Source organism: Ailuropoda melanoleuca, chromosome 2 (assembly GCF_002007445.2).
Source record: "Ailuropoda melanoleuca isolate Jingjing chromosome 2, ASM200744v2, whole genome shotgun sequence".
Taxonomy (NCBI): Eukaryota; Metazoa; Chordata; class Mammalia; order Carnivora; family Ursidae; genus Ailuropoda; species Ailuropoda melanoleuca.
In genome coordinates this window covers 113,103,366-113,126,766 of record NC_048219.1, presented here as the reverse complement: position 1 = coordinate 113,126,766, position 23,401 = coordinate 113,103,366, and the positions used below count along the sequence as shown (strand labels likewise).

At 33.8% G+C, this 23,401-nt stretch overlaps 1 protein-coding gene across 1 annotated transcript in view; it reads left to right on the top strand.

Annotated features, from left to right (window-relative positions):
• Positions 1-23,401, top strand: part of LRP1B (LDL receptor related protein 1B) — a 1,837,899-nt gene that overhangs the window by 1,094,955 nt on the left and 719,543 nt on the right. Inside the window, exons 11-13 of the mRNA XM_034642051.1 lie at positions 11,646-11,826; positions 18,089-18,308; positions 20,191-20,380. Coding sequence (XP_034497942.1) covers positions 11,646-11,826; positions 18,089-18,308; positions 20,191-20,380 — 591 coding nt within the window. The remainder of the gene's footprint in view (positions 1-11,645; positions 11,827-18,088; positions 18,309-20,190; positions 20,381-23,401) is intronic.

The window sequence follows — 23,401 nt, the reverse complement described above, 5'->3', positions numbered from 1 at the left end:
AAAAAATAGAAAGAAAGAAAGAAAGAAAGAAAGAAAGAAAGAAAGAAAGAAAAAGGAATGATGACTACCTCAGACCTTACTTAAACACCTATCAACTGTTTTCTCTGTATCTATTAACTTTAATTTTTCCTCACTATTCCTATGCAATTGGAAAGAACCAAAGTTCTCATCAAAATATACATTTTGGCTCTGAGTTTTTCAGATATAAAACAACAAATTAGCTGTCACCTAATGTAATGTGCAATATTTAGATAACTTGCATGAATATATTGTAGTGATATTAGCATATTTAATGTGTGGAGACAGTCTGATAATTATATGAAATATATTAATACACATCTGTTTTCTTCTTTGATTCATACACATCTGCCTCCTAGGGATAGCAGTGTGCTCCTGGTACCAGAGTTAGCACTTTTATCTCTGTTACTACAATGAGTTTTCATAAACCTTTATTGTACATCAAAGAAGAATGCACATATTTTGAATCAGAAACAGTTACCTTGATGTTTTAACCATTGAGGGAGGTATTTGTAACTTGTCTCCAAAAGAGGAATTTAAAATTGTAAAATTTAGCTATTATTTCAGGTTAAAAAAATACCCCTTTTAGAGATTAAAAAAAAAGATACCTAGAGATATACATGAAAAATATATCATTCTGAGACAAACACTTCCAAATATTTGGCACAATGTTTAGTATGAAACATTTAACATTTCTCTTTTAAAGTATTTTAGATCTATGGAATTTCAATGAAATTTGATCCACTCTGAAATTGCGTGTTTGAAAAAAGTTTATATTTAATACAAACTAGTAGTACAGCTGTACTCTACTAGGTGTAGATACCTAATTTAGTCTTCTTATTCAATTTTGCCAAAAAAAGTATTACAGAGAACTCTTTATTTGATGACAAGAAAATTCATATTTAGAGAAATTAAAATAGACTAGAAAGAGTTTGAGAAATATCACTTATTTTAAAGGTGGAACTTCGGGGAGCCCGGGTGCCTCATTTGGTTAAGCATCTGCCTCCCGCTTGGGTCATGATCTCGGGGTCCTGGGATTGGCCTGTATCTGGCTGCCTGCTTGGCGAGGAGTGTGCTTCTCCCTCTCCCTCTGTCCTCCCGGCCCCCCGACCCCCGCTAGCTCATGCTCTCTCTCTCACTCAAATAAATAAATAAAATCCTAAAAAAATAAATAAATAAAGGTGGAACTTCAATCTTATAGAGCAAAGGTAAAATTTTGTCTTCCACAGAACATTTGGTAATTTCCAGAATCATTACTGGTTGTCACAACTGGGGAGGGAGGTGCTCTTGGCATCTAGTAGGGAGAGGCTAGTGTGCTAAACATTGTGCAATGCAATGCACAGGACAGTCTCCTGTGACAAAGAATTATGTCCAAAATGCCAGTAGTGCCATTGCTGAGAAACCCTGTCATAGAGGGTGGCAGGGAGTCACCTTGGCACCACTGCATGGGTGTCAAAAGTAGAAAATGAGAATATGAGATTTTAGGTAGTTTATCACTCACAGCACAGCAAACAGCATGAGTGTAAGATAGTGACGCTGGTCTCTGTCCCCGGTCTCACAGGGTGATGTCATGGGGCAACATGGATGCTGAGCAAAAGGGAATTGTGCCACAGCTGAAAATCCCAGGCCTGGGAATCAGTACCTTTAGAGTAAAGAGCCAACTTTGTGCCAAACAGCAAGTACCCCACTGAGGAGTAAACAATTACACAGTTATTACCATGTGCTTTCCTATTGTCTATTCCTATTTCCTAGTTGCCTCTGTGACTAGCTTTAGAAATTGTTCAGTATAAGAAGACAGATAAGCCTTAAAGTTCAGCGCACTCAGCAAGAAAGTGCAGGGACATTGACTGCCTCTCCCAATACTCACAAATAAGACGCTGGAAATAAGCACTAGTCATAATGAAGACTCATTCCTCTCTGTTCTTGAGGATTTTACATAGAACCACCTCAAGAATCTTCCACATAAGGACTTTTAAATTTAGAGAAAAAATATACAGTTCATTTGTTTTTCTGCTATGTAACCCATAATATCCCTGTGACTCCTTTCTAATGTTCTCCTTCTCATCTCCTGAACACCTTGGGTGTGGTCCCACCTCAGGGCTTTTACATTTGTGGGTTCTTGTGTTTGGAGGGCTGGTCTACCAGACTTGCCCATGCCTCTCTCCTTTACCTCTACAGGTCTCTGCTTACAGACTACCTACTCAAATAGCCCTTCCTGGCATCTAAAACCATATATCTATACATTTTTCTGGCCCAAACGGATTCCTTTATCCCTTTTCTCTGGTTACTTTTACTCTTTAGTATTTATTCTATATGTATTTTGCTTGTGTGTTGTCTTGTTACAAGAATGTCAGCTTCAAGATACCAGAGGTTTTAGTTTCGCTCATTGCCGGATCCTTAGGGTCTGGAACAGGGTCTGGAGGTATGATAGCTATGCAACAAACATTCACTGCATAGGTTCTTTACTTTGGCTGTCATTACTTTTAAAATAGTAACCAAAGTGATTAAACAGAACTAAAAATGATTGAAGAATGATTCATCTTCTTTTGTTCTAAAATAAGGAACAATAAGATCCAACATTATTTTTTTTATCACTATTATCTGAAGTTACTTTGGTATTTACTAAAATTGGTCTTATAATGAGCTTCCCTGATGATTGTTTAGGAATTTTGTAAAATTGTACATATCCTCATGATTCATTTGAACTTTGGCAACATTTTTAATGAAAAAAATTGTTTATGACTTTTAATGAATACACAAGAGGCATCTTCATTTTACCGTATTTTCTCAGGCTTTCTTCATCAGCATTTCATTTTCCTGCACAATTTATTTATTTATTTATTTATTTGCATAATTGCATACCTACCTTGAATGGTTTCCTACTATATACTTATGTATGTAAATTATTCTGCAGGAATTTCTTTTATGGTTTTGTTGTGGAATTGTAAGGATTCACTTAATTTAGTACACCCAATGTCACAAAGCACAACATTAATATCAATTTTAACTATTTCCTTTTTCTACAGATTATGCTGTATCTAGCTTTTTTTTTTTTAAAGATTTTATTTCTTTATTTGACAGAGAGAGACAGCCAGCGAGAGAGGGAACACAAGCAGGGGGAGTGGGAGAGGAAGAAGCAGGCTCATAGCGGAGGAGCCTGATGTGGGGCTCGATCCCATAACGCCGGGATCACGCCCTGAGCCGAAGGCAGACGCTTAACCGCTGTGCCACCCAGGCGCCCCCGTGCATCTAGCTTTTGACATCTGCTGTATATCAACACTAATGCATTTCTGAAACCATTTTTTTTATTTTATTGAACTATAAAAGTAATTTACAAAGTAATTAATGAACTGCTTTTATTTAGTTTGGTAGAAAATTGCCAAATAGTGCAGCTTCTATATATTCCTCACACTTTCCCCTGGTAGTAACATCTTACGCAACAATACCAAGGTTACCAAAACCAGAAAAGTAATCCCCATACAATACTATTAACTAAAGATCTTAACCAAATTCTACCAGCTTTTCTATAATGAATTTAGTACTTACATCTTCTCAGTCTTATGTACCCCATAACAGCACCTCAGTTTTTCTTTTTATTTTAATATTTGATTTCCCTTGATATACACATTTGTTGACTCTCTACATTGTGAGGCATCAAATATATTTTGGTAAGAAAATAAATGTATAGTTTATTGAGAATAATCATTTTTATTGGAAAGTTGGTAAAGCGTCCTTCCCTTCAGTGACCTTACTGTATCTCCATTCCCTTCCCCTTTATGTCTCACTTTTTTTTCCTAATGAATCCTTCCTGATATTAACTTTCTTTGACTCTTGCTTCAATTTACAATTTTTCCTTTAATAATTCTAGAGATCAATCTTTAACATAAAGTAGTTGTATTGACTACTAACTAAACGGGATCCTTGTGAATCAGTTTACTTTTCTGGGGCTTTGTTTCATCATTTATACAATATAGACATTGAACTATATGATTCTTTAGCTTCCTTTTATCTCTAAAATACTGACTTTATAACTAGGTTCCTGCCTAATTTTATTATTACATTTTTTCCTGATTCAGTGCTTCAGTTTTGTAAGGTTACCTGTGGACCAGCAAGGGTTGTTACTGTGTGTGTTTGCTTAGATATTTATAGAAGGGTTTTTGCAAGGTAAATTTTTAAGGACTTCCTTTTTCTCATTTACCTACTATTCCCACATGCATTTTGCCTATCTTGTTTTCCCTCTGGGTATTAATGTGGGTCTGAAACAAGTATACTCTGGTTTAATTTAGGATGGTAAGGTAAGTTCCAGGAGAATGTCACACTTTTTTTTTTTTTTTTGGTCATGGTAATTATAAGTATAATGAAGACTTAAGGCCTCTGGCTTTACTTGGAACTTAATGATCATTATCTTTCCCTAAAGCATGATGCCTAAGAAAAGTGTGAGCTACTTTGATTTCTTTTAAAAGTTCTGTGAAAAGTATCAAAGTGATACAACTGTTTGAATGTTTAAATGACCAAATTCAAAACTATGAAACATATTAGAAAACATAACTAATACAAAGTCACTTTCTATGACACTAAATTGCTCAAACAACTTCTAATGGAGTTTGCCTTTTCATCTACTATGAAAGAGTTTGAGTAATTTAGCGTTAATGCAATAAATTCCAAAATGTTTTATTTTTGTAAATTATAACTTTCTTCATGGGACTGAAAGGAATATTCAAGAATAGCTGTATTATTTTGTGTTCAGAAGTTAAAGCAATTTTTGCTCTGTTCTCTGGTAAGTAGGCAGAATTGGTTGGTAAAAGGACATTAATGGAAATTACTTTCTCTCTCCCCATTCACAATGAGAATGCATACTTTGTATTCTTTCATGAGATGGTTAGTCAGGTGCAGCCACAAGAGGAGACACAAATGAGGCTCAGGAAAACAAAGTTGATGATATTCACAGTTCTGAGAGACAGAATGCACACAGCACAACACAGGTTCCAGACAGGAGTGTAGGGGAAGCTTTAACTAACAGCCTTTACTGGCATTTCTGGTGGAAAGACAAAACAAGGTAGGATAAACACTTTAGAATTGGCTAGTGTGAATAATTCCCTTGGATTTTAAATGACAGGGGTCATAGTTGTCTGGTATGTGGCCCTGGGATGATTTTAAATCAGAGGAATATTGCCTCCTGGGCTGCAGACCAGATAGAGGAGGTATGGCTCTGGATTGATTTGTTTGTTGTTTGTTTCATTTTCTTTTATTGAAGTACAGTTAATGCACAGCGTTACATTAATTTCAGGCGTAGAACATAGTGATTGAGCAACTCTCTATATTATGCTATGCTCAACACAAGTAGAGCTATCATCTGTCAACATACAACCTATTACGTTATCATTGACTGTATTCCCTATTTTGTACCTTTCATCCCTGTAACTTATTATTGTGGTTTTGATTTGCATTTCCCTGGTGCTTAGTGATATTGAGCATCTTTTCATGTGTCTCTTAGCCATCTATATGTCTTCTTTGGAAAAATGCCTACTAGGGTCCTCTACCTATTTTTTAATCCAATTATTTAGGGTTTCTTTGTTGTTGAGTTGTAAAAGTTCTTTTCATATTTTGGATACAAACCCCTTATCAGATATATCATTTGTGAATATCTTCTCTCATTCAGGAAGTTGCTGTTTTGTTTTGTAGATGGTTTCCTTTGTTGTGTAATATCTTTTTATTTTTGTACCTCAAGTCTGAAGATAGTTTAGAAGCTCAATTCCCTCTTCCTCAGGGGACTTTAGTCTATTTTCTCTTAAAGCTTTCATCTGACTGGATGAGACTAACCCACATTATGAAGGGTAATCTGCCCTATTCCAATTGTATGGATTTAAATGTTAATATCACCTAAAAAATACCTTTACAAGAATATCCAGACTTATGTTTAACCAGATCTCTGTCGTGGCCTAGCCAAATTGATTCATAGTATTCACTATCACACATTGATAGCTGAACAAAATGCTTCAAGATGTGATAGTATAAATCCATAAATTGTTCCAATAGGAGCAATAACCTGCAATCCAAAATTATTATTATTTGTAGTCGTATTTGCACACTAACTTGTTTGTTCATCTGTCTACATTTATTAGAGACTAGCACTTTATGACTTCTATGACTTTTCTTGGGAGATAGTTCTCCATGAATCACTCACATTTCTGCATGTCTTAGAGTGAGGCAATTATTGCCTTTCAGTCTGAAGTATTCTTTCAAGGATGTTTGTATAGAAAAGAGCCTTGGAATAGAGAGAGTTTACACCTACAGTGTAAAGGGTAGCCTTGTTTATTGCCCTTTATAAAAAGATTTGTGTTTCCTAACTTCAGAATTATATTTTGTAATACAATTCACTGATTGTGAATACATCTATAATGGCACAACCCAGTCATCCTCATGGGACTTTGGAGTAAAAGGAACTGATATCATTCTGCTGATGACCATACTGCTCTGTGCCATGAGTAGTAAAGTCCTTATATTTGACTTACAAGTCTTGTGTCTTCCACTATCATCCGTGAACCAGTAATGGACTAAGTTCTTAGCTTGAATGTAGGGTAAAAACTCAGTTCTTAACAATTCTTGAAACCTTCTATTTAGTAATCATTTTAGATTACTTTATTCATAACTATAATGTTACTGTGATACTCTCTTTACTCTGACATATACTCATCACTGCATCAAAGACAAAATATGTGAATGTGATAGAGAGACTATCTGTGTCACCCTCGTCTCATATTGAAACTGACGATATGATTTTGATGATAAAAGGAGTTACTATGTTTTAATATATTCTGTTCATCTTAAAATAAAACCCTATATGCAATTTACACATCTCTTTGAATACAACAGCAAAGTATTTCATTCTGATTGAGAATAGTTTGTGTATTTACCCTCTTGGACCTATTAATTGATCTGAGGAAGGACCTGGAGTGAAAATGAGGATGAGAACATCAGCCTCAGCTGGCCATGGGGGACAGATAATATAGAAGACTTCAGTCTGGCCAAAGATTCCTATAACCTCAGGAGATAGGAAATTCAGCAGGCAAACTTAACTGCCACACTATTAATTAAATCAACTTCATTCACTCATGTCAGATACATATAAACTGTGATGCCTCAGGCCACATTGAAATACACAGGATTTGGATTAATTGAACTACATAAATATGAGGCAGGAGAATTGTCCAAATGCTGACTCTGAGACAAGGTAAAGCATCTCCGGCCCTAGGCATGTCGACGTGGCATCCTGCCCATCCAGCTATTTAAGGCATGTGATCATCCTCTGCACTCATGGAAACTCTTTTACTTCATTCCAACTCAGAAAAATAATGTTCACATTAAGGTTAGAAAATTCTTAAGGATACATTGGGGAAATACAGGCCTTGTGTTTTTATAATGCCAATTGTCATGTATAATTTCCAGTTAATTCCTCATTATGTTAACCAGATTCTCTTATAAAGGATCAAGATTTATGGATTACTCTGGAGATCCAGTCTATGCACCTTAATAAAGTTAAAGCCACTGCTCACATTCTTTGCCTTTTTTAAAAAAATATCTGGGACCCATTTTTAAAAGTAAATAATTTTTTTAAATATATAAAACTTTAATCCTCTTCTGTTCCATGAAATGTGTAATAATACAAATTAGACTTGTAATGATGTTTTAGAAGTATGTTTTCCTCTAATCTTTGTAAAATGCTTATTTCATCTATTCCTAGGTATTAAATTAATTTAAAACTTTTCCAATTACTTATTTATTTTAAATCCACATAATTATTCTCTTTAATTTACATAAATTGTAGATCTCCTATTCATCCTCATTTCCTAAATGGTAGATATCACCTATAACAAATTTTTATCTTCAAGGATTTTTCACTTAAGTGAAAAATTAAGTCTAGCTTTTGATGATGATGTGTGTGTGTGTTTTAGCATATTACTCATATATTATTCCCATTTTTAGAAGTTATTCTTAAGATACCAGAACAGTATTTACAAAGGAAAAATGATGGAAAGCTTAATAATTTGAACCAAAAAAATGTTAATCTTAAACATTCACATAGTGCATTAAAAAGTCTGTTTTTTTAATCTGAAGTATATAGATAAATGTGTCAATTCTCACTTAGAGTGGAACATGTAAACATGTTAATTTAAAAAATTGCAAGAAAGCATTATCTACTGGAATTTCTTTCTTTCTTTCTTTCTTTCTTTCTTTCTTTCTTTCTTTCTTTCGAAGGAGTACAAACATGTTGAGAGTCCTTCTCTATTGATAAATGAAAATAAGTATTGTGTTAAACTTAATGACAATTTTGCCAGATTAAAAAATTATAATATTTGTTTGCTATTAGTTATATAATAATAATGATGATGATGATGATGTAGTAGTGAATGTTGATTTTGGAATGTAGAATACTTGAACTCTACCCAAAAGTACCAAAGCAATCTACTCTAGCAAGTTTTACCAACTTTATCAAATACCTTTCTTATATTCGATTAGCCATGTGTTTTCTCAAGCTGGTAATTCATATCTGTAGTAATCTGTGTTTGCTTGAAATTTGAGTGACATCAACTTTCATATGTCCTGACCACCTGGTTGAAGGGTTTTGGTCATAGAGTCCCTAATAGTCCATCTCAGGCAGGCTCCAACCAAACTTTCTTCAATAAAAAATCAAATGTACTAAAACCAATGTCCTGTGTCTTAGCATTCCATCAGTCATAGGCTCATTAAAGTCAGGTACCATATGGTATGAAGTCAGAATACTTTCCTTAATGATGTATACTTATTGAGAAAGGGATTCACTCGTTGTTCAGTCTTTGTCCTACAAGAGAAGAAATCCCTCCATACCTTGTTAAAGATAGCCTAGAAAGATTCCCAATTTGCACATTGACTGTTTTATGAGTTTCTTTATTTTAAAATTTGTATTCAGCCTCATTCTTCCCACAATGGAAAACAAACAAACAAACAAACAACACACACACACATGTAAAAAATACTAGGCTAGGGGTGTCTGGGTGACTCAGTCAGTTAAACGTCTGAGTCTTGATTTTTTTCAGGTCATGATCTCAGGGTCGTGAGATTGAGCCTCACTTGGGGCTCAGTGCTACGCAGGAGTCTGCTTGAAATTCTCTTTCTCTTCCTCTGCCCCTCCCCCAACTTGTGCCTGCACGGGCGCCCTCTCTCTCAAATAAATAAATAAATCTTTAAAAAGAACCACTAAGCTAATTGTTTCATTGCTATTTTAATAGATTAGATAGGTAGCTAAAGGGAAGATTATAATGATAATGATATTAGTAGTAATATTAATGACAATATTTATATAACATTTACCATGTGCCAACCATTATTTTAAGTATTTTACATATATTCATTCATTTAATCCTAAAACAATCCTCTAAGCTAAACACTATCATTACACACATTTTAAAGATTAGGAAATTGAAGAGAAGAAAGGTTAAGTACTTCACTCAGAGATACACTGAGGCAGAACCTAGTCCTTGTAATTTCAGAACTTTGATCCTAATCACCTCTTTATGTTGTTCAAGCATTTCATTTTCCAAAGAAAAAGTAAACAATATAATTAGGGACAGAATCCTCCAATTTTGGAATTCAATTACATTTCACTCTTACTATTTATTTACAACTGACTCTTCATATACTATTTCTAGGTAAAGTTGTCCACTGGTCAAAATGCAAGGAGATATTATTAAATAATAATTTTCAGAAAGAAAAATATGAGGAATATCTCTATCAAGTAACACTCATAAGGAAAAGAGCCAGGGTACATATAGAATTTTTTTTTTATCCTGATAAATTAGTAAAAACTAACATATGTTGAGAATTGACAATATTGCTGGCAGTATGCTAAGTGCTTTCCATGCAGTGGCTAAGTTACCTCTTGTTATCACCCTGTGGGGTAGGTGCTATGATTATCTTCACTTGATGAGTGGAGAAATTAAAGACCAAAGTGACTGAGTTGCATACCCAAGTGTCAGAAAAAAAAAATTCAATCCATGTAGTATTGCAAACTGCTTCATATGAAAAATAAATAAAAAGTGTCAAGTTAGATGTCAAAAGGAAAAGTTACAAAATAAGAGGGCTATTGAAGATGGAAGTGTTCATGCTGGAGTAGATTTCAAATATAATACAATTTTTGAAAACCGACTAACAAGATAAAAATCAGCCACAGACTTTTAATAAATATAAAGGAAAAGAGTAAACAGCTATTATTTTTCCATTATGCCAGAGTGGGAAAGTGCTCAGTAAAATTAAGTGTCAATAAAGTAAAGACAAAATTAAACTTTTTTCCCGAGCATAGACACAATTAACCTGTGAAAATGACTCATACTGGATGGTAATGAAGCAGATAGCTTAGTGAAATTGAGAACATATCTGATTCACTATAATGGGATTTTCAGTTAGATCAAATCACACATTGTATTAGTCATCCTGAGTCAAGGCACATGCTGATGAGCAGAAAGGGTCACCAAAGAAAATTTTATTTTTCTCCAAGGCCAGAAGGGTCACTATTAAAAAATAGGATAATAGTAAATATTTATTACGTGTGCATATGAGGGAATGTCAGTTGGATGTGCCCTAGCATGTCAATCAGCACTTCTGTCTCTAGTGCTTAGTCCAGTAAGCTCCAGTTCTCTACCTCATCCTGGGAGGAAAAGAGACAAAGGCTTCCTTTGTTTTGGGAGAAGAGAAGGAGTTCACAGTAATTTCTTATGCAGCAGAGAAATGGAACTACCTTTATGATGCTGTGGACATTTTGGAAGGTTGTTCATCAAATGACGAAAAGCGAGGGCAGGACTCACCCCAGGACCAGTGCAGTTTTAAAGATCTCTACACTGGGGATCATCTGACTTGGATTTTTGTTCCAATTCTACCACTTCTTGTTTGATAATAGACGATAACCCTTCACTTTAAAGTGTTGGCATTTTCCTTTCTGTAAAGGGTTTGAATTAGTTGAACTCATATAAGATTATATAGTTATAATATTCCTTTGAATTACCATTGCCTGTATCTTACAGAAGTCTGAATAGTGTCCTTATAAAAATAAGTCTAGAATATAGAGCAATAATTCAGTGTTTTTTGGTGATTCACTGTTCATGCAGTTCCATGATGAAAACCTGTTCGGGGCTTTCAAAGTTGTGCTTCTGCTGGAGCTGTTCATCTCTTAGCAAGAGGGCACTGCTATTATTTTGATTACTCAGATTACATATTGCAAGTTTCAATATGCTTACTTTTTGAGCATAGTATTTGTTCATACTACTCGATTTTTTTTCCCCTAAACTATCTATATCACTGTATTTATGTTCTGAGAACTTTCTCCCTTTGCTGTGCCTTCCCTTATGTTTTCCTGTTTTCCTGAAAATCACTGTTTCATTTAAAATAGATTGAGACAGGGCCTGTCATTCACGTAAAATGACATTCAAAATAAAATCGAAAAATATGCTATGGAATGATATTTTCCAAAATTGCACTATAAAGAATCCATGACTCAGAATTCATTCCTTTTTGAATTAAACATTTTCTTAACTAGAACATAAGCAGTGGGCACTATCGCAAAATGTGCTGCTCTCATGCTTTTTTTCTTTTTACAGATCTGGATAATGTGGAAGGTATTGCTGTGGACTGGATTGGAAATAACCTTTACTGGACAAATGATGGCCATAGGAAGACCATTAATGTGGCCAGGCTGGAAAAAGCTTCTCAGAGCCGGAAGACTCTTTTAGAAGGAGAAATGTCCCATCCCAGAGGGATTGTGGTGGATCCTGTTAATGGGTAGGTAATATTTGATCAGCTTTATATGAGGAAAATATTATGTTTTTATATATTTAGTAGTAGCAGGTTTGATTTAAATTCACACATGAATGGCCTGAATGGGAAAAGTTACTCATTTAATGATTTTCTCTTGTAGAAAATGTGCGAAATAAACGTGTCAAAATTCATTTAACTGAAATACACAGATTATTTGTATAAAAGATATATTTACTTGATTTACTCAGACGAGGACCATAATTCTCCATTTTAGACTGCCTGACACCAAGTTAAATAATCAATTGAGAGAATCAATCAATTTAATTTTTAAAGGGTATTAAAATTTATTATATTCAGAAAACAGAAAAGATTTTTTTGGGGAGGTACATTTACTGTGGGGCAGGCATTTTGTTAAATGGGTTCACTATCTCCTATTCTGTAATCCTCACAATAATCTTATGAACTATTTGCTATTTTCATCTTTGTCTTACAAAGAAGAAATTGATAATTGATTTACAAAAGACCATTAAATTATTAAGTGACTGAGTAGATATTTAAACCCCAGCAGTCTGTCTTCAAGAATTTACTTAGAGCCACTATATTCAACTACTTTTTACAACTCAATGTTACTAATCACATAATTCTAGACATAGCCATAGTTTTCATATAGTGAGATCATTTTGTACTACGTGCTACTTGTTTTAGGATGGAATAGTTTGTGCAATTCTCAGGAATATATTTTTCTTTGGTTTTTATTCAGAGTTATTACCTGAACACAAACAACACTGTGCATATAGAAATATTGAAGAATGTGAACATTCGTAACAGAATGTCGGAATTAAATGAATGAATAACGTATTTTAAATGTACAGTTGTTATATGTGATGTTTATCTCTCCCATATCTTATATCACACTGTTTCAAAATAGCATCACAAAACAAATACTCTTTATTACTTACTACACATATAGAAAAATACTCAATCACAGAGGAAACGTATGGCTTCCTAATAAACGAGATCACCAGATTGTAGTTCCTAGAATTGCTTTGTGTTGAGAATAGCTCCAAACAAATGCAATGAAGGTACTTCTTCCTAGGCTGACATTTAAGCAGTGGATGAACTCACTGTATATGTTTTTATAAGACACAATTATAACATAATTTCAGTGATTTTATGTGTGGATTATATAATTATCTGTCCTATTCCTGGACTTTTAAACCAAATCATCTATCCGACCTTTAAATCAAGGCAATCTTAATTTTAAGAGAAACTATTTATTACACACTAAATCTACTTGAAGCAAGATATCTTAAAACAGCATCCTCCTTCTCAGTATTCTGTAAGAAAAAATTTTTCTGATAGAGTTAAAGAGTATTTGTGGAGCTCAGACAGATAACACAAATATGGAGGTCATAGAATCATATGATTTAGAAAGGAAATTTAGAGCCACTAGTCCCATCTCTCTGTTCAAATTCAAGAATCCCCTTCAACACTTCCCTAGTAGGCAGACATCCAACTTGGATTTGAAACCTAGAACATCTACATAGTTTACAGTATTTGGGGGCAATTCTAATTGACTTTTTTTTTTCCTTTTCATTAAGGGAATCTCTATATCTCTGTTAATATCTACTATCTGACCTTATATTTGCCTCTGGTGCTACAATGAATGACTCTTACACCTTTTCCATTAGACATTTTTTATTTTCTATTATGCACCAACCTGAAAAACACATATGTATGTATGTGTATGTATGTGCATATCCATATATGTATCCATATATATGTGTATATATATGTATATTTGCATACACACTTTTTTTCCCTAGCAAGATACTATACCCAGAATTCTGCACTAGGTAGGCATACAGTAGTAAGAACACAGGCATAGCTTTAAACCTTGTGAAGCATCTTCTGTTACCTGCAAGGTGGGGAATAGGAAGACAGAACAAGAAATAAGTACCAAATAAGCAACTAATGTAATTTCTACAGACCAGAATGAAGGAGGAAAACAAACAGGATGACATAATGGAGACTAACAGGTAGACCAATTTCAATAGGTTTGCTGAAAGGCCTCTCTAAGGAGGCATCATTTAAACCAAGACTTAACTATAAAAAACCAATCAGCAATGGAGAGTGAGGGAAAGAGTATTTCAGATTAAAAAAAATTGTACATTTGAAGGTATTCAGTTGGGTAAAAGCTTGACTGTCAGGAACCGAGATGAGGAGAGTGGAGCTGGACTGTTGATAGCAAGGGGAGAAGTAATGAAGATGCACTTGGAAAGGAAGCAGGACCTTGTCAGTGAGGATGAGAGCTTCGTACTTTGTCTTCCATGCAAGGGTGATATAGAGAAGTGAGAATCAGATATGTTTTTTAAAAAATCTAATCTGACTGTTCTGTGAAGAATGGATTGGAAGATAGAAGTAGAAGGGAATCATGTGAATTTAATTGTCCAAATAATTGTTTGACCATAATATAATTTTTTAAAAAAGAAGACAAAACTTTAGTTTGGAAAACTCCATTTACAATAGGCATAGTATAACCTTGCACAAAACATTAAAAATAAGAAACTTGATTCATTTACATTTTTTCCTACCATAATACCTATTTGTAGCTGTACACAGGAGGAGAGAATTACAGGGCTTTTTCCTTCTATAATAGCCAATTAACAAAAATTACTAATTTCAGACATATGGTTTATTCAAAGTTTCGTAAACACAGAATCAGTAAAGAATTTGTTCATTTATTTTTTATTAAAATATATTATTGATTAACTACCATATAGAGCAATAGAAATCAGTAAGGCAATAATTGCCTTCAAGGAGTTTATAATCTGGTGTGCTTGTATACACACACATACACACACACAAATACACACACATGCACACACACAAATTAACTTTAAAATAAAATAGAATGAAATAATGCTCTTCAGGAAATCATTGAGGTTTTCAATTCAGAATTGAGCCTTAAAGAATGAATAGGATTTCCAAATAGGTAGATTTGGTCTCGGGGGCTTAGGATGTGCAGTCGTAGTTAGTCACTGTACTCCGACAGGACATTTTAAGTATGTGTTTAGAGGCAGGGATGTTAGCAGCAGTTTTGAGATGAGATTAATTCATTAAGGCTAGAGCAGAGGGCATGTGTAGGAACATAGTAGGGGATGAAACTAGAAATATACAGAAATCTTCAATGTTAGGATTAAAAGATGGAATTTTTTTCCTGACAACAGAGTGATTGGAAGGTTTTGGGAATAAAAGTCATATTTTTCAATTCATGACTTAGGAAGACAAGTAATAAAAATATGATAGTTGTATGGGAACAGCCTGTTAGAAGTGCCCTTTGAAAAGGGATAAAAGACAGACTGTAGCATTTGTGATAGGAATAGAAAAGTGGGGAATGAGAAGAGAGACACTGAAAGAATGGAATTGGCAAGCCTCAACAGTCATAAAAATGAAGATAAAGCTGGAGGAGAAATTGGTCATGATGACACTGTTTCTCAAGTTGATAGCTGTAGATGAATTCCCTCCTTTCCAATAATTTTACACTTCACAATTTATATCAATAACTTAGAAACCTACGTCTCCAGTTCTGATTTCTCAAAATATTATCTGTAGTAAATATGTCCAAAGCTGAGTGTGTATTTCCCGCCAAACATGATCTCCAGTATCCCTACTTCAATTAATAGTGTCCCACCCTCTAGTTAACAGTAGCTATTATGTTAGCACTAAATTGAGTTTTCTAACAGTAAAATTTATGTTTCTTTTATGGCAGAGAAGTGCTTAAGAATTTAAATATGCCTAGGATTGACCACCACGTAATACAATTTAATTTGGGGATATGATCAATATCAACAAATACAAGCTTACTGCTATAGGCTATAAATACAAATAAGAAATAATCCCTGCCCTTAATTATTTTAACTTTTAATTGAAACCGTCAGTCATGTAACACCATTAAATATAATACAAAGCATAAATGCAATAAATATTTTAAAAAAGGAAAGAAAAATGTTGCTAGGAAACAAAGGAAAGACCTTATTTTGACAGGGTAGAAATAGACTTCATCAAATAATTGTATTTGAACAGGACTTGAAAAGAGAGGTGCAATTTTTCTTTCCATGTTAGCACAAGGCTCACTTAACCTAATATTTATTTAATGAATACCTGAGTCCCACGTATAAAAAGATTTATAGAGTTTCTGCTTACTTTATAGGTTATATTTCCTATTTTCTGTGTTTAGGAATCATCACATTTCATATTGATTATAAGGCTTCCACAATATAACTTTTCATCACATAATGAAATTGGTAGATGATGATCATACCTAGTCTCTGTTAGATTGGCACCCTTGGTTAAAATTCTTTTCTCGGGGCGCCTGGGTGGCACAGCGGTTAAGCGTCTGCCTTCGGCTCAGGGGGTGATCCTGGCGTTATGGGATCGAGCCCCACATCAGGCTCTCTCTCGCTATGAGCCTGCTTCTTCCTCTCCCATTCCCCCTGCTTGTGTTCCCTCTCTCGCTGGCTGTCTCTCTGTCAAATGAATAAATAAATAAAATCTTTTAAAGAAAAAAAAATTCTTTTCTCATATTCTGTTTGATATATATCTATTAGATATATATCTATTATTTTAGACAATGGATCAGATCACAAACAACGATTTTTCAAAAAGCAAAACAAAACAAATTATGCTTAGATTGTCCAGAATTACCCCTCATGTATGTGTGTCTGCATGTACATACAATTTGGGTTGGAGAATCAAAGAAAAAAAAGTGTTACTATGGTTAAAAGAAAAGCTAGAGGGGAAGATAATTGCAATTTTAACAAGTTGTAAATTAGCAACAACAATAAAACTACATTGACTAACCGTATTTAAGATTTCATGAAGTATTAAAAGAGATAAAAAGTTGTATATTTCTCTTTTACATAGTTGATTTATACAGTTGAAGTCAACTAGTTATATCTACCTAACATAGGACTAGAGCAAATGGAATGACTATCCCGTTTGCTCCTAATTTGTTCTAATAATTAGACCACTTGAAGAACATGGTGGATGCAAGATAAACACATTTCCATGTTTATTTCTAGGACTAGAATGTATTTTGACTTAATAAAATTCACCAATCTCAGTATATTTCCTCAGGTCTAAAAAGACACATCAACATAATTTTGAACTGTTTAGGGAATTTTTAAAAAACTTAACTGGCATAAAATAGTGGATGGTGTGTTACATCCTCAGTTGTCCCAAATCTTTCTGTTCAGATCACAGCAGGATTTTTTAGTCATGGATACAGATTTTTCCTGAATTACCTCAGAAATTCTTTAGGGTCCACAAAATGTGGGAGGTAAAGGATCTACTAAGGGCATTTCTAGGGTCAGCAGCTTAGAAAAGCTTTAGAGCTTTACAAAGTTGTATATGAGGTGACTGAAATAAAACCAACACTTTAATTAATAACTCCGGAACTTTCACATGACCCTAGAGCAGCACGTGTGGAGGGTTTTAACCTTATTCATGAGGGAATTGGAACATTAGCTCAAGGCCCCCTCTCCCACTGTTATAGCTTACACAAAAGACTTGTTTTTAAAGACAGAGGCTTTTGTTTGAGATAGAAATTAAAACTCAAAATCTCAAGGTCAGTCAACCTGATGTTATTAAACTTATGTGCAGCTAAATCATCTTCTGTGGGTTTTGAGGTAATAATAAGCAGCAATAAAACATAGATAATTTGCATGAGGAAGACAAATTAGACTTGGCCAAATAAGCCCAGTATAACCATACCCTTTAGTACAAAGACAATCCAATTGCCTGTCTTAAAAAATAATAATTCATCTGAGATTAAATAAAGCCTGGAGTAGATCATTAATGCACCATGAGTTTTCACGTCAGTCAATCTGCTCTTCAATCACGTAATTGATTATATATTTTCTGAAGTGGACAACATTTAAAAATAAGAATGCCTCGAAAATCATCTTCCAAACTTGGTGTCAACACCAGAGAAAATCAATATTTGGCACTTAGTGTTAGGCCAGATAATGAGTGGGGCCAGTAAGTACAGTAGCGGTGGTAGTGAGTTTCCCGTAATGTGTCTGAATGGACTGGCTTCACTGAACGCATCTGTACTTCCCGAGGACTCTGCAGATGCCCCCTCGCTTTGGCAGAAGAGCATTTAGATGGGAGGAGAGATCAGAATGTAATTAGATTTTAGGGCAGTGCCCGATCTAAAGAAGCGTCCCTCTGCACGGTGGCTAGTTGAAATAACGTGTGTGCACTCTTATTTGTCACGTCTTAGTTGGATGTATTGGACAGACTGGGAGGAAGATGAAATAGATGACAGCGTGGGAAGGATCGAGAAGGCCTGGATGGACGGCTTCAATCGGCAGATTTTTGTGACTTCAAAGATGCTGTGGCCAAACGGTTTAACTCTGGACTTTCACACCAACACATTATACTGGTGTGACGCCTATTACGATCATATTGAAAAAGTGTTTTTGAATGGAACTCACAGGAAGGTAAAAGACAAATACTGCTTTTTTTTTTTTTTAACTCACAGGCTTCTTCTTCACAGAGCCTTGCTGTGTTGTGTTAAAAATACTTTCAAGTTTATTTTTACCCCTCTGAGGTGCTGCCAGTACCCTCTGTGGGGTGGCTAACGGAGAATGAGCATTAAGTAGTGCATCTGGCGCTTGCCTCCGGGAGACCAGGACCAGCTCACTGTGGTATGCCAGGATTTGTGGGATTTTAAAAAGAAGCTCTCAGGATATCAGAGCTGTTTTAAAATGCAGTTTTTCTCCATTATTTATGAGTCTGCTATGATCAAGCAACCCAACTCTATTCAAGCATCTTTAATATTTGCAGGTGAAATTTAACCTGTATATTATGAAAAAGTAATTATAGTGCATTTATTTAAACAAAGAACTTCATGACAGTGGGAATCAAAACACAAAAATGAACTGGACTTCAAGCCTTTTGCTATGAATAAATATCAACTCCCCCTTGCCTCTTTTGGTAGGATCATTGTAAAACGATTTTGAAATTCTTGGATTAAATGGAGGATGGAGTTGACTGTGTGCCAACAGAGGCAATGTTGACAAAACATCACCTCTACATTTTATAATAACCTGAGTGCATATAACATTATGAACTGACTTCAACTGTTTAGTGAAACAATAGAAGATGGAATGTTAGAAGTTATCAAAATGCTTCCATTGATACTATACTCCTTCTTTATGGAAAGAAAGACTGCACAGTTGGCCAAGCCCACTCATTATGAATTCTGTTTGAGAAATAAACAGTTCAATTATCAGTTAAGACTATTTCAATCATTGGTTTACTCTAACCGTGCTTTTAAAATTTTTCCCCAAATAGTAAAATTGATTGGCATTTAACCTAATGTCAATACTTAACAGGTGTCAAATAAATATCTATGACTCCTTTAAAGATATTAATATGTACACCACATAGATAACATTGTAATGGCTAGCATATTTTAGCTTTCACTAAGGTGAGAACATAAAGGTAAAAAACTGTCTTAATCAGTATATGAATATGTGATATGAAGAATTCAGATAAAAGGAGCAAATATTGAATTTCTAACCCCACATTGTTTAGATAATTTCTTCAATTCTTTAATATTAAATGGAGTGACTACAAAATGCTTTTTCATATTGTATACAATAACATTTTATAAATGGTGAGTATTATTGGAGGTGTGATTCCTTATTCCTCTTCCACAAGCACATATCACATGATCGTTCCAGTTAAACAAAAACAAAATACAACTAGAATGTAAAGAATATACTAAGGAAACCAGAACTGAAATTAGCCAATGAGTCTTGTTTATCTACTTACTACTAATAAGTGTTTCTATGTTCAAAATTAAAATCTTTACCTCCCTCCCTGTCATTTCCTAGATTTCTTCAATTTTCTTGGCCCAATTAAGTCGGAGAATGCCTTTCACTCCCAATGTTGTAAGGTCATGTTTATTCCTTAGCTGTTGGATAAGCAATATCACAATACACATAATGACACTAATTGCTCAGACCAGTTTCTATTCCAGGTTATGATACTGGAATATCATAAAGAAAAGAGAAGGAAAGAGTGTCAGGCAAAGTCATTTTAATGTTTGTATTACTTGACCATATGAGTAATGCCATATATGAAAGGATTTAAATGGATGAAATACAAATGATCTCCTTCAAAGAACATGTGCTAAAAACAGAAAAATACACTCACATTGTGAAATCCATTTTTCAAATATACTGAAAGAAAATGAGCTAAGATATTAGTTAGATCATTATCTGATATACTTACTTGAATATCATTTTCTCTAAATATTTAGTTATGTTTTTATAGGTCAGTTCTGATTTTTCACAGTGTGTTTATATTTTACAGATTGTTTACAGTGGGAAAGAGTTGAACCATCCTTTTGGACTGTCACATCATGGGAATTATGTGTTCTGGACTGATTATATGAACGGTTCCATTTTTCAACTAGATTTGATAACGAACGAGGTGACATTACTGAGGCGTGAAAGACCACCCCTGTTTGGGCTTCAGATTTATGATCCACGAAAGCAACAAGGTATTAAAAACCATATAAAATTTATTCTGAGTTTTACCTACAGTAATACTTCAGAGTATTTGCCAAAGGTTTTATTTTGACAGTGTCACTGAAGTTTTATGATGAAAGTATCTAGTCACTCCAAAGTCAATCAAATCTTAGATTTTGTTACCATAAACATTCCTTATTTATTGTTCAAAATAGCCTAAGCAAGTAACTGGGAATTCTATTTGAGTGAAGTTCAAGGATTTCTCCAAATGCTTCTTTTTTTCATGTCATCTTCATGTTATTTAAAGAAGACTGAAGAAGACCATTATTTAAAGTAAAAAGAAAAAAAATCCACTAATGTTTTAAAGATTAAGTGTTGTGAGCAGTGGGAAAAACTTTCCATGGGAAAGGATTGTTATGTGACAATATTTTAAAACAAGTCATACTATGAAGAGAGTGTTGTAAAAAGTATATTAGTACATTTATCTGATTAGTTTCATGTCCATTTAAGGAATGTTTAATTATTTTAGATGTTACAAAAGGGAAATAATCTACCATGATATCCATGTCTTATTAATATCAGGTAATATTATTTTATGTTTTACCTACATGAGTTAATATTTATTAGGCCATCTACAAATTGCATGACTCAGAATTTAGATATTAAACAAAGAAAGCAACTTAGTAAATTATGTGGTAGACTTTTGTTATGAATCTAAATAATCACTGTTCCTTTTATTTATGGAGATATTCTTGTGAAAATTTAATGAGCATGCATTTCAATAAATTTAGGATGAAAAAATAATATCCTGAATTTTTCAATGCATATATTGTCAATAGAAAGTTATGTAGTAGTAAGAGATTTTTAAAAGATATTTCAGATAACTCAGGTTTTAAAAGCAAATTATCTCATTGAAGTGCTTGGTTTTTTTTTTTTCCTGCTGTATTAAAATTGCCTCATTGGGATACAAATGCAATTTTATAAAATAATGGAGGTATATAGAGTGAGAAATTTCAATAGTAATGAAAGATAAAATCTTTAAAAAGAATAAAAGTGAAATTATTTGAGGTGGTATAAACTATTTTTGGACAAGTAATGAAGAATAGTGACAACCATCAAGATAGATAAGATGGTAATATTTTCCATTACATTCGTGTCTATCCTGCTCCTTACCCCTCCCTTCCTCAACCATTATTGAGTGTCTGCCCAGAACTGGAGGCAAGACCCTGAAAAGGGACAACTCTTCTCATCTCCTGAGGAACTTCCTTTCCTGATTGTTATTCCCTCTAATTTCACAATCATTGGTTTCCTGGATTTTATTACAGTAATCAGTATAAAATTCCATTTCCAATTTCCATTCTCTTTAGAAATTGTTAATCTGGAATGTCATTGCTGAGCTCCTTCTAGCCAAATTCCATGATGTTTTCAGAATCTTCATTTTCTTCAAACTTCTAGTTGCTTTAGAAAGTTGATGAATTAAATGCAACATGTGAGATAAGAAATACCTGACTGATGTAATAAAGATAAGAAATGCTTTCTTCATGAAATTCCTATAAGGATTAAATAACTATTTAATTGTGATTACTTGGAAAATATGTAGGAGGCACATGTGTACCTCCCACACATTTTATATTAATTTTCCTTTATCATTTCTCTATAAGGAGGCATTTTGTTAAAATCCCCTTTCATATAAAAATGTTAAATAACTATTCAAAGGAACAATCTATCACAATCATATACAATGAAGCACATGCCTCTGATAGGACTATGTGGAATGTACTCTTGTATTTCATGAGGAAATATGACTGGTGTTCTAGATGATTCTATTGATGTATAATTGTTCAATGCTATCTCTTGGATGGGCAGTGCTTTTTTAAAGTGCTTTTTAAAAATTTTCTATTAAAGGCACATTAGAATGAAAGCTTAGCCCTAATTCCTAAACTTTTTATACAGCCTTTATTGTAGAAACCATTATGTTTCTGTCTTACTGAAAGAATATGTTTGCACAAATTGATTGATTATTTTTCATAAACTTAGGTGAAATAATCAATTAGTTTGAGTTTTCTACCCAGTCTTCTTGTAGCTAAGGAATGAGTAGTATTTAAGTGGATCTTTTGGATAGGTAATAGAGTATGGAGTATTTAAGTGGATCTTTTGGATAGGTAATAGAGTATGGAGAGGATGTCTGGCCAACATATTTTTAATTTAGTCAATAGACATTGAAATTGGATAATCTACTTAGGATCTAAATTTTTAATACCTTTATCAAATCTAAATTTTTAATACCTTTTTTATGAAATCAATCAGAATAGGTAGATTATAAAGCAAAATGCACTCAGGTGTTCAAATGCAGATATGTTATCTAACTATATTATAATTTTCTCTCATGAGAAAGAAAATGGTATTTCTCTTTGCATCTCATGAACATCAGATATTAATAAATATTTAGAAACACATAATCAGTGGCACTCAAACTTTGGTTACATGCTATCTTGTTAGACTGTTTTTCTAAGAATAAAATAGTTGTAATTGAACAGAAAACCAGCTTTCTACATAGGTACAGATCACTATTTCTTCATGGAATGTGATAAACTAGTCTTATATAGCCTCGTATTTTCTCTGTCTGAGAGACTATGGTATATGACTATATAACTTATATAAACTTATATGTAGTAATTATACATGTATCTGTGAATATATATAATGTATACACACACACACATATATACCTAGATGCTAGATAATCTCACACACACACACACACACACACACACACACACACACACATACACACATGCTCTACCCCATAGGAATACCATGAAAAATATCCAGGAATGTTATTAATGTAACATTCATATTCATATTAATGTAACACCTAAACTCTTTTAGACTTGGTGTCAGAAAATTAGTCAGCTAATTTGACCTCTCCAGGTCAGAAGAGACTCATCAAATTATTTGTTAATATAGCAGCTAACTTCAGGAAGGTAGATATATAACCATACTGAACAGAGCGCTACCCTTAGGAATGAATTCCTAAGTAATGCCAAAACATT